This window comes from Hemitrygon akajei, chromosome 4 (genome assembly GCF_048418815.1).
Source record: "Hemitrygon akajei chromosome 4, sHemAka1.3, whole genome shotgun sequence".
Lineage (NCBI taxonomy): Eukaryota > Metazoa > Chordata > Chondrichthyes > Myliobatiformes > Dasyatidae > Hemitrygon > Hemitrygon akajei.
Genome location: NC_133127.1, coordinates 149973714 through 149989575, shown reverse-complemented (window position 1 = coordinate 149989575; position 15862 = coordinate 149973714). Strand labels below are relative to the sequence as shown.

The 15862-nt window shown below is 40.1% G+C and overlaps 1 protein-coding gene across 8 annotated transcripts in view; it reads left to right on the top strand.

Annotated features, from left to right (window-relative positions):
* The window catches only part of LOC140726782 (DCN1-like protein 5), a 34533-nt gene that overhangs the window by 6885 nt on the left and 11786 nt on the right, over nt 1-15862 (top strand). For 6 of the 8 annotated variants that reach the window (XM_073043603.1, XM_073043602.1, XM_073043601.1 and 3 more), the window contains exons 3-6: nt 2765-2807; nt 2884-3001; nt 3855-3943; nt 13694-13764. In XM_073043603.1, the coding sequence (XP_072899704.1) occupies nt 2931-3001; nt 3855-3943; nt 13694-13764 (231 nt within the window). In that variant the 5' untranslated portion in view covers nt 2765-2807; nt 2884-2930. Of the gene's footprint in view, nt 1-2764; nt 2808-2883; nt 3002-3854; nt 3944-4512; nt 4597-13693; nt 13765-15862 lie in introns of those variants that run through there. The other 2 variants (XM_073043606.1, XM_073043607.1) reach the window with 2 other exon arrangements.

The window sequence follows — 15862 nt, the reverse complement described above, 5'->3', positions numbered from 1 at the left end:
TGTTTGAAACTGCTCAGTTTCCCCAGCTGTGCCACCAATAAGAAGAGGGATGTGAGTGGTGCAGGTTTTCCTGAAGTCGATAACCATCTCCCTTGTCTTGTTGACATTGAGGAAGAGGTCATTTGCCAGGCACCAGACCTCAAGTCTTCCACGTCCCCTCTGTTGGTCATCATATTGTTGTTGATGAAAAGCCCCCCCCCCCCACTATTGTGATATCTGCAAACTTGACAATGTGATTGCTCAGGCATTTGGCCATGTAGTCATGTGTGAGTAGAGTGTCCAGTGGGATCAGCACACGGCCTGGGGGTGGGGGACACCTAATTTGAGAACATGAGGGAGGGAGGGAGAGCTGTTGTGCATCCTGTTTGGTTAAGAAATCCAGCACCCAGATGCACAATGGTGTATTTAGACCAATGTAAAGGAGTTTGTTCACCAAGGGTCTGTGGCACAATAAATACAGGTAGTCCCCGAGTTACAAACGTCCAACTTACGAACAACTCGTACTTACAAACTGAGGAAGGAGTATGCCATCCACCATTTTAGTCATTGCTGTTGACACTGTGTTGAGTGTATAACTTTGTATTTGACTTAAATTTTTCTTAGCAAGATTCACCCTGACCCCGCACCCCCTTTTCCGGTCAGCTGGTGGCGCAGTGAGATCAGTGCTGGGCTCAGGAACGGAGGTTCCCGAGTTTGATCCAGTTACAGTGAGCACAACAGGTTGATGTCGAGCTCGCAACTCAACCTCGTAAAAAAAAAACACTGCCACCTCCAGTTTAAATTCTCACGCAGAATATTATGGAGGATCAAATACCCAAACCCAGCACAGCCCCCACTTGTCCCATTTAACCTGTCGCAGTGTGGTGGACTTTAGGACCTGGGAATTAAGTGTAGTGGTCCTTAGGACCCAGCGGACCTCAGGACCCGGCAGAGTTCGGGACCCGCTGCCCACAGTGTTCCCGTTCCATTGACGGGAAGCGATCGTGTTTGAAAATAAAGTGGAAATAATAAAGTGTTTGGAAAGAGGTGAAACGCCATCAGTCATTGGAAAAGCGTTGGGCTACAGTCAGTCAACGATCGGAACAATTTTAAAGGATAAAATGAGAATAATGGAGCATGTGAAAGGCCCTGCCCCGATGAAAGCTACAATTATTACTAAGCAACGCAGTGGTTTAATTATTGGAATACATATGTTTCTTAGTCTTTATATGCATAGAAAGTTAAAATATATACTAAGACAAATGTTTGACTAACTGATGCTAAATAATACCGGATGTACTTGTTCTGACTTAACGTACAAATCTGACTTAAAGGCGAACAGAGGAACGGAACTCATTCGTAACCTGGGGACCGCCTGTAGTGTTGAATGCTGAAATGAAATCTAGAAACAGCATTCTGGCATCGATAGAAATTGGCATTCTATGGATGTTGTATAGGATGGATGCTTTACCTTTGGGTACAAGATGTCCTTTTGGCAATCTAGATTTCATCCATGCATCTGCACCCCTGTAGATGCAACATCAAGACTAATTTACCAAGGTTTACAAAGGACAAGTTTAACTAATTTGATCTTGCTTGCTGTTGGGTGGAACAAAGATTAAAAGGCTACTCGGGATTGCAGTTTTGTTGATCATTCTGTTGATTGAATGCGATCGGTTTATAAAATTATACTTCAGACTAATCTGAATTGTTTGTGCAACATTCTCCATCATTTCTTCCAAATGGAAGAATGTTGTTGAACAATTCCAAAATATTACTTTGGCAAATGTTTCTGAGGAAGGCTGTTTTAAAATTTATTAATTGTTTTGTGAATTAAACTTTAAAATTAGTCATTATATTTATTTGTTTGGAGCAAAGTTAGTTGCCTAAAAGCTGATACATATGGTTTTTGTAACAATTTGGTCATCAGAACAAAGCATCTTATTCAAGGCACTTTGAAGATATGTGGTGAACATATCACATTTTTTTAATCAATAATTTAGCTAATACAATGTTTAGCTGCCTTCAAACTTGGTGAGAGTTTGAATTTCAGTGGCCTTCAGTAAACTGAAAGCTGAACTCGAAGGGGAGTGTGAAATATTCTGCAGTGCAAAGGGGTAAAGGAGCCATGAAAAGCAATTGATCTCCATACAAAGACCAAGCTGTTCCTTCCGCTAATGTAACCTCGCATTCCAATATCTTCAACTTGGCTAATTACATGTGACGGTATCATCAAGCTGACCTGAAAAATTGTGCAATGTTTGGAAATTAAATAGGCCATATTTCAATGGGTTTCATTTCCAATGCCACATTTAGTGCATGGAGAATTACTTTGGTTTTTAAAAACAATAATTTGTCTAAGTTTCAAGATACTGTATGTGAATGTCATTCCGAAGGCAAGTTTTCTTGTTTCATAATGTGATCTAGGGTTTTTTCTAGGATGGGGAGTTTTCTAGTTTCTAATTTATGACTTAACAAATAGATTTTACTCTGCTGCATTTTTTTTGGGCAGTCCATATTTTATTTTAAATATCTTTTGTTCTGTAAAGCGAAATCTTTTCAGCACAATAATGAACATTGTCCAACCAGCAGGAATATTCATGGTGATTCTGGTAATTAATTGGGAGATTGAATTGTTTATGCAGTGGATGTATGTATTTATGTGCTCAATGTTCAAAAGTTGTATACATAATTCATCTTAAAATTCTTGTTCCTCGAGTCCATATTGGGAATTTATGGAAGAATTTGTCATCATTAGCTTATTTTTATGCTTTTTTTTAAACAGAATTTGAAAGAGGATCCGAATGGCCAAGGTGATCAAGATATAGGTAAGCACATTAAGAATGGCTTATTGAATGAGGGGCTATCAAAAGGTGGAACTGACCAATCTGTAAACTGTTGTAGGTAGCTCCTTTCAGTGCACCTGTTCTGTCTTTTGGTGTGCTCACAAAATGCCTGTTAAGAAGAAGAGAAAATCTTCAGGATCAGAAGACGCCAGCATGAAAAAGTGTAGGATAAACAGGTGAGTACCAATTTAGGTTTAACTTTTTCCTTTCACTCTCCCTCCAAGCCGTGTATCCCATTGATGTCGATATAGTCACAAACATTTACCAACGATTTTCTGATTCAAATTCACTCAAGTTTAGTTATTACAAATTGACTGCAGGATTATTTTAAACTGCATCTTAGAAATAAAAGCTCTCCATTTGTGTACAAAACAAAGCTTTGAAAGCTGGTTCCTGACTTTAATATAAAATCTCCTCTTGTGATTAACTTGATGTATTAACAGTTGTTTTCTCAGTCAGTTTAACTTTTTTAAACAAATTCTGTTTATTAATGTTATTAATTTAAGCAACTCTAACATGAGTGACGGGCATACATGGACCAGAATTTCTTTTGGTTGGGGAAATGTATTTTCATTCTCTCTTGTCAGTAACTGAAACTGAAGAGGCATATTTGGCTTAACGTACATTTAACATGCAAGGATATGTCCTAGATATCAAAACAGATTCACTCATCGCCACTGCTTAATTCTTCAAAATTTTTTATTCTGAGATTGGGATATTTTAACTGAGGCTTTTGGGGAAAACAAATTGTACTAAAGAATTTAAAAAATAAATAAAATGAATCTTCATCTTCAGAGCATGAAAACAGGCTCTTCAAGCCAACTGGTCCATGTCAACCAGTCTTCCTGTTAGATTCAAATGAGAATAGAAGTGGAAGGCTGCTGTTAAGCAAAGGTGGCAGACTGGGTTTATTAGGTCTAATGCTTGTTTTAATGCATGTTCCTTTGTAATATAAGAGCCTGAAGAATGAAATAAAAATTAACCTGTTTCATGGCAAATGGCTCACTGACCAGCTTTTGTCTTTTTAAGTTTCTGTAGAGTACAGACACCATCTAGATTAATAAGTGATGACAGTTTTTCAAGCAAAAAGTGCCTAGCTTGGTTTTATGAATATGCAGGTAAGAATTTTGAAGGTATATTGTTATATCATGGCACATTATGATGCCTTAATGTAATTATTTGTCCTCATTAAAATGCTTACAAAATATTTTGAGGAGAGCTAGATTAAAATGGGTACTTTTTCTGCAGGATCTGAATAAAGGAGAACATGGTTTTTAAATGCATTGGCTCAGTGGAAAATTAGTAAACAGTGTTATTGCAGTGCAGCATTTCTGCTAAATCTGTTGCATGTCAGTTGCATAACAGCAGATGAGAAGAGCATGTTTGTTCTGTCTTTTAACCTGAGCATTTTAATTGGACACATTCTTGACTAATATTTCTACAAAAAAAGGACTTCCCTTCTGTTGCCCCCATCATACCCTACCCAACAACAACCCAGTGCAGTATTATTGAAGTACATAAATGGTAAGCTGCTTTTAGACTAAATAAAACATGGTACTATAGTACTGCAAAGTAATGTACAAATTATTAAGCATATTTCCCAAATATAGAAGCTTTGAGATCTTTCTGAATTGCTCTACCCCAATATTTTGTGATGTGGTTATTGAAAGCTTATCATTTGTGACAGGTTTTGGACAAAATCACATTGCACTTTCATAAGAAAATGTCATTGAACATGGCACCACAAATTCTATCTTTACTTAACTCTTCGGTGAGTATTCAAAAGGTATCTAACAACATTCTAGCAAATAAATGTTTTTTTTGTTTTAACTTAATTTGAGGGAATGTACCCCATTTTCCCCCTTGCTGGTCTATATGTCAGCTGCAGTCAAGGACAAGCAGGCAACTTCATGCCAGGTTTCTGCTGGTGGCAAACTAGACGAAGTGTAGGAGATGTGCTGATGCAGTCTATGAATGACTCTTGCACACTTTGATCTTCTCTCCCTCTGTTGGAAAATACCAAGTTTTTCAACTCCTTTCCATTTCAGTAATGAAGATCAGGAGCTCTGGATTGGGGAGGGTGGTGGTGTTCTAATTTTAATAACTCTAAACACTGGTATGATTTTAGTATGCTGTGCCAATGACTAAATAGATTGACCAATTCATCTACAGTCATGACATTCCATTAAAGTGCAACTGCTTCTGTCCCACCTGTATTTAACTATTACTATTGGGTAATACTATACATTACTATTGGGTTCATTAGGGTCAGAGTCATACTCTAAATATATATTGCAACTACTATAGCACTGAAATTATTTTATTTATTTAATGTGTTCTGGTAGCATATTCTTTCAAAGCTTAAAGCCATCCAAGATGTGGCATGGAACTGCTTGTACCCATGGTCAATATTAAATACATCTGCTCAGACACAGAATCAATTAAGCAGAAATTTGTTCTAAGTAACTGCCTTCACAAATCAACCACAGTTTCAGAGGAATGAAACAAAAAATGTTAGAAACGTTTAGCTCAAACAGCATCTGGGGGGAGAGAAACATTTAATGTTTTAAGTCTAAAATCCTTTGTCAGAACTGAGCATAGGATCTTTCACCTGAAATGCTAACTTTCTTGCCTTAAACACTTGAGTGTTTCCAGCATTTTCTGTTTTTATTTCATATTCATATCTGCAGTTTTTCTTTGATATTCAGCTATTTTTCTGCCCTTCTGATTCACAAAACACACTTCAGTTTTGCTTTTGGATTTAATTCAGCATTTGGCATTTCAGTGCATTTAGGTTATTTCTGTTGGATGGCTTCTGTTCTTCAGTATCAACATTTAGAAATAGATATTCTGTGTGAAATGGTTAATATTGTTATCCTATCATACATGTTTGCAATAAATATTTTATCATAGATGGGTTTGTTCAATGGCATTTGGGCTTGTTTGCAGAAGCTTGAATTTGAAGCTTGAACATTGTTCCTGCCTTGCTACAGCTGCCTTCATGGTGTTGCATGTCAGCTGCATAACAAAAGATTTAGATAGAAAAGCATGTTTTTTGTTGTTATTTCATTTAACATGCATTGAAAGCTGAAAACTTAGAAAGTAGGTGGAGCAACAGATTTATAGATTGGTAACTAAATTGTACTTGTTGTTCAGTACCCTCAATTTCAAGTGTTAGATTTCATTCACCGTTTGGAAAACTTTGTCTTTGAGTTTTTAAACTGCCTATGGAGACAGCACTTAAGACCATAAGACATAGGAGCAGAATTAGTCTATTTGGCCTATCAAGTCTGCTCTGCCATTTTATCATAGCGGGTTTATTATGCCTCTCAACCCTATTCCCCTGCCTTCCCCTCATAACCTTTGACACCCTTATTAATAACCTATCAACCTCCACTTTAAATATACCCAGTGACTTGGCTTCATCAGCCATCCATGGTAATGAATTCCACAGATTCACCAACCTCTGGTTAAAAGAATTCCTCCCCATCTCTGTTCTGAAGAGATGTCCTTGTATTATGAGCAAGGTAAGCTGCCTCAATGGCTATTGTCCAATAGCATTTGCATCCACACTGGTGAAGTATGTTGAGAAGTTGGTGATGAACCATCAACTCCTGCCTGAGAAGTGAGTTTGATCTGTTCCAGTTTGCTTACTGGAGCAACAGCTCCACAGCAGGTGCCATCTCATTGGTGCTTCAATCAATCCTGAAACATCTGGATAGCAAAGATACATACATCAGGATGCTCTTTATCGACTACAGTTCAGCATTCAATACCATCATCCCCTCAAAATCAATCAGTAAGCTTCGAGACCTTGGCCTCAGTACCTCCTTGTGCAATTGGATCCGCCATTGCCTCACTTACAGACCCGAGTCAGTTCAGATTGGCAACTACATCTCTGGAATCTCCCCTCAGTACAGGTGCACCACAAGCACAATTCGTTTGCTGACAACACCATTGTCGTAGGCCAAATCAAAGGTGGTGTCAAATCAACATTAGAGGGAGGGAGATTGAAAATCTGGCTGAGTGCTGCCACAACAACAATCTCTTACTCAATGTCAGCAAGACCAAGGAGCTGATTACTGATTTCAGGAGAAGGAAACCAGAGGCCTGTGAGCCAATCATCAGAGGCGGAGAGGGTCAACAACTTTAAATTCCTTGTGAAGATTCAGTATGACATCGAAAACCTTGACAAACTTCTAGAGATGTATGGTGGAGAGTATATTGAGTGGTTGCATCAAAGCCTTGTATTGAAACACTAATGCCCTTGAACATAAAATACTACAAAAAGTTGTGGATACAGCCCAGTCCAACGCCAATACCCTTCACACCATATTTATATGAAACTTCGGCACAACGAAGCAACATCCATCATCAGGGATCCCCACTACTCTCTCCTTGCTGCTGCCAATAGGAAGAAGGTACAGTACAGGAGTCTCGGGACCCACACCATAAGGTGCAGTTACCACTCAACCATCTGCCTCTTGAAACAAAGGGGATAACTTCACTTGCCCCATCATTGAAATGTTCCCACAACCTATGGATTCTCTTTCAAAGACTCATCATCTCATGTTCTTGATACTTATTTCTTTTTTGTTTGTTTATTTTTGCATTTGCACAGCTTGTCCTTTGCGCACTGGTTGAACACCTGAGTTGATGCAGTATTCAATTGTTTTTATTATTGTTAGAATTCTATTATGGATTTATTGTGTATGCTCACAAGTAATCTAATTTCAGGGTTGCTTATGGTGACGTATAGTTACTTTGATAATAAATTTATTTTGAACTTAGAACATTGCCCCCCCCCCCCCATCCTAAACTCCTCCAGTGTAGGAAGCATCCTCTCTGCATCCAATCTGTGTAGACCTTTCAATATTTGTTAAGTTTCAATGAAATCCACACCCCGCCCCCCCCCCCCCCCCCCCCCGTGCTTCTAAACTTCAGTGAGTGCAGGCCTGGAGCCACCAAACAATCACATATGTTAACCCTTTCTTTCCCAGGGTCATTCTCGTCAACCTTCTTTGGACCCTCTACAATCCTTGCACTTCCTTTCTTAGATAAGGAGCCCAAAACAGCTCACCATATTCCAAGCGTGGTCTGACCAATGCCTTATAAAGTCTCAACATTTCATCTTTGCTTTTATATTCTAATCCTCTTGAAATGAATGCTAACATTGCATTTTCCTTCCTTACCACTGACTTAGTCTGCAAATTAATGTTTAGGGAATACTGCTTTAGGATTCTCCATTTCTTTTCCACCTCTGAATTTTCTCCTCATTTAGAAAACGTTCTACGCTTTTATTTCTTCTGTCAAAGTGCATGACCATACACTTCTGACACTTTCATCTGCCACCTCTTTGCCCATTCTCCTAATCTGTCCAAGTGCTTCTGCAGACTCCCTGCTTCCTCAACACTACCTGCCCCTCCACCTATCTTCATATCATTTGCAAACTTTACAAGAAAGCCATCAATTCCATCATCTAAATTACTGACATATAACATGAAAAGATGTGGTTCCAACACTGACTCCTATGGAACACCACTAGTCACCAGCAGCCAACTAGAAAAAGTCCCCTTTATTCTCAGTCTTTGCCTCCTGCCAGTCAACCAATCATCTGTCCATGCTAGTATCTTTCCTGTAATATCATGGGCTCTTACCTTGTTTAGCAGCCTTGTGTGTGGCAACTTGTCAAAGGCATTCTGAAATTGCTTCACCTCATTAGGCTTTATATAAAATAAAGGAGACTGTTTAAAAGACTAAATTGTTACTGGTCAATTGCTTGCTTTCTGGTGATCTTGATAAACTGTAACAAGTGTTCAACCAGTTAAGAAAGTAATAGAATAAGATTCACATAGTTTTCTGAAGAGGTATTTCATTCCATTGTGATTTTTCATAGCTTACGTAATTTAATTTTCCTTGCAGAAGAACATCACGTGCCTTTGACAAAATGATAAATTAGTAATAACAGGTTCCCCAAAATAATTTTTGCCCTTTGCAAGTAGAAAACATCATAGATTAGTTTTGAAATCTGGAAAGCAGTATACAAACATGTCATAGAGCATGTCAGAGTCGTAGGGGTTTTTGATAAATTGCTTCAGAAGCTATTCCCACTTCCTCTAGACTCGAGTAGCCAGGGACACGTGCATGGGCCCCAGCTATGCCAGCCTTTTCAACGGCTATGTCCATGTTCCAGGCTTTTCCCTGTAATGCTTCCTCCGCTACACTGGCAACTGCATTGGTGCTGCTTAATGCACCCATGCTGAGCTCATCAATTTCATCAACTTTGCCTCCAACTTTCACCCTGCCCTTAAATTCATTTGGTCCATTTCTGATGCCTCTCTCCCCTTCTTAATCTCTTTCTTTCCATCTCTGGAGATAAGCCATCAACCAACATCTTTTATAAACTTACAGATTCCCATAGCTATCTCTGACTGTACCTCTTCCCACCATGTCTCCTGTAAAAGTGCTATTCCCTTTTCTCAGTTCTTTCATCTCCGCTGCAACTGTTCCCTTGTTGAGGCTTTCCTTTCCAGGACATCAGAGATGTTCTCCTTCAAAGGGCGGGATTTCCCTTCCTCCACCATTGATGCTGCCCTCATCCACATCTCCATTTCCCGAACATCCGTGCTCATCCCGCTGCCTTTCCTCTTGTCCTTATTCTCATCATTCTCAGCCATCTCCAAAGGGATCCTATCACCAAACACATCTTTACCTACCACCCCTCTCTGCTTTCCGTGATTTCCTTGACCCTTTATCCCTCTCCACTAATCCCTCCCAGCACTTATCCCTGTAAGCAGCCGAAGTGCTCCACCTGCTCATTCACCTACTCCCTCGCCTTCATTCAGGGCCCCAAATGTCCTTTAAGGTGAGGCAACACTTCACTTGCGAATCTGCTGGGGTAGTCTTGTATCCGGTGTTCCTGATGTGGCCTTCCCTGCATTGGTGAGACCCATTGTAAGTTGGAAGACCCAAAGCTAAACTTCCCGATGGCCCAACATTTTAATTACGATTCTAGTTCCAACAGGGTGGAGGAGCAACACCTTGTATTCCGTCTGAGTAGCCTTCAAGGTGATGGCATGAATATCGATTTCTCCTGGTAATAAAAATACTCCCCCTGCCTCCCCGTTCTTGTATTTCCCCCACTCTGGCCTCTTACCTCTTCTCACGCGCCCAAAACCTCCCCTTGGTGCCCCTTCTTTCCTTTCTCCTAGGGTCCACTTCTTTCCTCTGTCAGATTCCTTCATCTCCAGCCCTTCACCTTTCCCACACACCTGGCTTCACCTATCGCCTACCAGCTATCCTTCTTTCCCCCCCCGCCCCCCGGCCAGCATTTTATTCTGGGGCTTCCCCCCACCCCCCCCCCCCCCACCCCACTTTCCAGTCCTGAAGTCTCGGCTTGAATCATAAACTTTCCGTGGATGCTGCCTGACCTGCTGAGTTCCTCCAGCATTTTATGTATGTTGCAGAAGATATACCGTACTGGTTTGATGTGGGTTAAAATGGCTAATTGAACCAGTTGACTACATTGTCTTCCTTCGCTCTAGATAGACTCTATTGTGTGATCCAGAATTTTAAAGAGCATTTTATTGATTTCTACAGTTCTATAATCCTCTTGGAGGCTGGGGAAAGGAGATTATAGAATAGATTTGACTTTCTATTTGTTTCCCTGAGGAATGATGAGAGTGATGAGTACCTTTTATGTACGTACTTTAGAACTGAATATTTTGACTAAATGATTAATATATTTGGGTTCAGTAACCAGTTACTGTTCTGACATCGTTCATTGGGCCAGAAGCTCATTAGCAGATGAAACTAAATTCAGTTCACTGAATAAATCAGTAGTAGAAAATTAATATCGATAAAAGTCACAATAAAATACAAGTTCACTAATGTCCTTAAAGGAAATCTATCTTTACTCAGTCTGGCCTGTATGTGACTCCAGTTTCATTATAATCTGGATGACTGTCCTCTGAAATGACTTAGTCAGCTGCTTAATTGTGTAAACATTGCAGTTGAGCAATAAGTGCTGACCTAAAGGTAATGTCCAAGTTCTGTTAATGAAAATCAGTTCATTAATTCTTTCTGTATTTATTGGGTTCTTTTGTACTATTGTATTAAATGCATACAAATTTACCAATTGTAAATGAAACCCTTTTCTCTCTCAAAAGGGAAATTGAGTTAATTACTTGGGGCTTTGAGAGGATATGAATTTGGGTGATTAATGAATGAATATAGGTCATGACAGTTTTAGACATCTTGAGAATTTTGGCTTTGGGTGATATTTATTTTGTTTCAAGTTTTCCTCTAGTGGATTCATAACCTGTAAACAATCTGCTGGCTTAACTACAAACCCCATTTCCAGAAAAGTTGGGATATTTTCCAAAATGCAATAAAAACAAAAATCTGTGATATGGTAATTCACGTGAACCTTTATATAACTGACAAAAGTACAAAGAAAAGATTTTCAATAGTTTTACTGACCAGCTTAATTGTATTTTGTAAATATACACAAATTTAGAATTTGATGGCTGCAACACACAATAAAAGTTGGGACAGAGGCATGTTTACCATTGTGTTACATCACCTTTCCTTTTAATAACACTTTTTAATCGTTTTGGAACTGAGGATACTAATTGTAAATGTGCAATTGGAAATTTTGGCCATTCTTGCTTGATATAAGACTTCAGCTGCTCAACAGTCCATGGTCTCTGTTGTCTGATTCTCCTCTTCATGATGCGCCATACATTTTCAATAGGAGATAGATCTGGACTGACAGCAGGCCAGTCAAGCACACGCACTCTGTGTCTACAAAGCCATGCTGTTGTAACCCGTGCAGAATGTGGTCTGGCATTGTTCTGCTGAAATAAGCATGGACGTCCCGGGAAGAGACGTCGCCTTGATGGCAACATACGTCTCTCTAAAATCCTAATATATGCCTCAGAGTCAATGGTACCTTCACATACATGCAACTCACCCATGCCGTGGGCACTGATGCACCCCCATACCATCACAGATGCTGGCTTTTGTACCTTTTGCTGATAACAATCAGGATGGTCGTTTTCATCTTTGGCACGGAGAACTTGACACCCATTTTTTCCAAAAACTAGCTGAAATGTGGACTCATCTGACCACAGCATATGGTTCCACAGTCTTTCGGTCCATCTGAGATAAGCTCGGGCCTAGAGAACTCGCCAGTGTTTCTGCATAGAGTTGATGTATGGCTTCTTCCTTGCGTAATACAGTTTCAAGTTGCATTTCTGGATGCAGCGACGGACTGTGTTAGGTGACAATGGTTTTCTGAAGTACTCCCGAGCCCAGGTGGCTATAATTGTCACAGTAGCATGATGGTTTCTTAGGCAGTGCCGCCTGAGGGCTCAAAGATCACGCGCATTCAACAGTGGTTTCCGACCTTGCCCTTTACGCACTGAGATTTCTCTGAATTCTCTGTTTCTTTTCACAATATTATGTACTGTAGATGTTGAAAGACCGAAATTCTCTGCAATCTTGCGTTGGGAAATGTTCCTTTTGAACTGACTAACAATTCTCTCACGAATTTTGGCACAAAGGGGTGAGCCACGACCCATCCTTGCTTGCAAAGACTGAGCCTTTGATGGACGCTACTTTTATACCCAGTCATGATACCTCACCTGCTACCAATTAGCCTGCTTAATGTGGAGTCTTCCAAACCGGTGTTACTTGAATATTCTGTGCACTTTTCAATCTTATTTTAACTCTGTCCCAACTTTTGTTGAGTGTGTTGCAGCCATCAAATTCTAAATTTGTGTATATTTACAAAATACAATTAAGTTGGTCAGTAAAACTATTGGAAAATTTTTCTTTGTACTTTTGTCAGTTAAATAAGGGTTCACGTGAATTAACATATCACAGATTTTTGTTTTTATTGCATTTTGGAAAATATCCCAACTTTTCTGGAAATGGGGTTTGTAAGATCAAGCATGATCTGTTGGGGGAGGGGGGAGGAATTGTTGACATTTCAGGTTGAAACCCTGCATGGGAAAAAGTGGAGAGAAGAGATGGCAAGTATTATAGGAGAGAGGGTTGTTGAGCGGGCACTAGTGGACTTGAGGGTGAGTGAAGTGCAGATCAGGCTTGGTAGGGGTGGGGAAGTGTGAATTTAGAGGATAGATGGGCTGATGATAAATGGTGGCAGATGGAACCAGATAAGATGAAGGGAGAGTGAAGATGAAGACACCTCTTCCCCCCCCCCGTCACCTAGATCCCTCCTACAATCCACTTGCCTGTCTCTCAATTCCACCCTCCCTCCAGCTGACTTGTTCCGCCCATTATCATTCACCTCCCTTCCCCCCACCCTCATCCTCAGTCTGTGTCAAGCCCCTAGCTCAAGCCTATGTCCACCACTATTAACTACCTTCCTCTTCACCCTTAGTGCTGATACAGGGTGTCAATTCAAAGTGTTGATAGTTCCTTTCCTCTGTGGATGCTGCTCAACCCACTGAGTTGCACCAGCAGATTGTTCTAGATTCCAGCATCTACAATCTCTTGTATCTCATTCTGTGTAAAAGTGCTTAGATTCTAAATATGCCCCATGTTTATCCACTTATTTTGTAAATCAACTTGGAAATAATTTCAAGAGACTCTGAGCTTGATTTGCTATTATTGCCTCATCCAGCTCTTTAAAATGTTAATGTGTTTGTGTGCCTGCTGCTTTTGAACTGCTCCCTTTGGGTCAGTTTAATTTCTCTCCTGGTTCTAACTTGCCTTGCTAATTAAAGCGCATAATCACAGGACAGATCTGAACTCTATCCAAACGCAGCAGGACTGCCTCCTGTGAACTAAGTGATCATTTTTGGATAGAATACAGGATTTTTTCCCATTGTATCTTAAAGGGACGGATGAGGTTGTTGGTCCTGAAGGAATGGAAAAATTTTGTGAAGACATAGGTGTGGAGCCTGAAAATGTAAGTTTAATCTTCTTTTAAAAAATATTAAAATAACTGTTAATGAAGTAATGGTAGTTGAAATTATTTTTAAGCAATATGAAATGCCATATCATTAATAATTTGTAAGTATGCTGCCACTTTTTTAGATTATCTTCTGTCCTTTTAACAAAGCATCATTTTGCTAGGCTTGTGCAGTTGGAACGTCTTAAATTAAATTAGTTGAAAATATTAAAGATTAGGGAAAGCAAAAGATTTGCTTTAAAATAATTACATGAGGAAGATGGAGGTAAAGTAGTTACTAAAAGAAGGTATAGGAGATGTGTTGGATTATGGTGATGAAGTTTTTATTGGGAATGTCAGTGGGTTAGGAAGAGGGTATTGTGATTGTTATGAAAGGTTTTCTTTTTGGTTGCTGCACTATGAACAGAAGAACCATCTCTTCAGGGAGAAATGCAAGAACCAAATTATTTCTATGAATAGGGGCACTGTCAGTCTATAAGTAAAAGCCCTAACATGCAATTTGGATCTGTAAGTTTAAAAGAGATATGATAAAGTAAGAAATTTGATTTTATTTATTCTCCGAAAACAGCCCTGTGTTATTTGATGCTCCCTAGCTCTTCTGTCAATCTGTTGCAGAAAGCAGCACCTAAATTGGCAGGTTCAAAATTTAGGATTGCAAGGTGTTGAGGAAGATGAATCAAACAGTGCGTGAGGGAAACTCTGTATATTCAGACACTTGTTCCCACGGACCTTGTCAAAGGCTAATGCAGAAATTGCAGGGACCCTAAGCAGAGATATTTAAAATGTCCTTGGCCACAGGTGAGGTGCCAGAGGATTGGAGGATAACTAGAGTTGTTCTGGTGTTTAAGAAAGGATTTAAGAATAAGCCAGGAAATTATAGGCTGGTGAGTCTTACATCAGTAATGGGTAAGGTATTCTAAGGGACCAAATGTGTTTGGATAGGCAAAGACTGGTTAGGGATAGCCAACATGGCTTTGTGTGTGATAGGTCATGTTTAACCATTCTGAAAGTTTATTCAAAAAAGCTACCAGGAAAGATCACGAAGGCAAGGCAGTGTGTGTAATCTACATGGACTTTAGCATGGCCTTTGACAAAGTCTAGTGTGGAAGGCTAGTCAAGAAGGTTTAGTCACTTAGCATTCAGGATAAAGGAGTAAATTGGATTAGATGTTGGTTTCGGGGGGTAGAAGCCAGACAATGGTAGTAGATGGTTGCCTCTCTGACTGGAGGCCTGTGACTGGTAGTGTGCTGCAGGGATTGGTGCTGCATCTGTTCTCGTTTGTCATCTATATCAACGATCTGGATGATTAATGTAGTAGATTGGATCAGCAAATTTGCAGATGACTCTTAAGATTGAGGATGTAGTGGACAAGAGGAAGACTATCAAAGCAGCAGCGGTATCTAGACCAGCTGGAAAAATGTGCTGAAAAATGGCCTGGTGTGTCTTGGGAGTACTTGGAAGATTGAAAGCAGTGAGCTGGCTGCGTGCCCAGAGAGCAGAGTTCTTTGGGCACAGAGCTCGGTAAAAGCGATGGTACAGATTTTTAACATCATAAATCAGCAAGTTGTTTGTTATGCCTCACCTCTCGCTGTGAAACAGAGACATCTCTTTTTCCCTTACTAGGGAGAGAGAGCCTGTGGTATGTCGAACACAGGTGAATGAGTAGTCTTTGGGGTACTACAAGTCTGTGTCTTTATTGATGTTTGCTGCATGCTTGAGTGCTCGGTGGGGGGTGCTGATGCTTTATTTTTGCTGGTTGGGGGGGATCATTGCTTTGCTGCTGCTTGTGCGTGGGAGGGGGTGCTGGAAAGGGTTTTGGGGTTCTAACTAACTATCATTCGTTCTTTGGGGCACTCCTCTTTTCATGGATGGCTGCAAAGAGAATTTCAAGATGTCTATTGTATACATTTCTCTGGCATTAAGTAGACCTTTGAAACTTTGAATGCAGACAAGTCTGAGGTGTTGCTCTTCAGTCGGACCAACCAGGTAGGGCTTGCAGAGTAAATGGTAGGGCACTGAGAAGTGCAGTAGAGCAAAGAGATCTGGGAATACAGGTCCATAACTCATTGAAGGTGGCATCACAGGTAGATAGGGT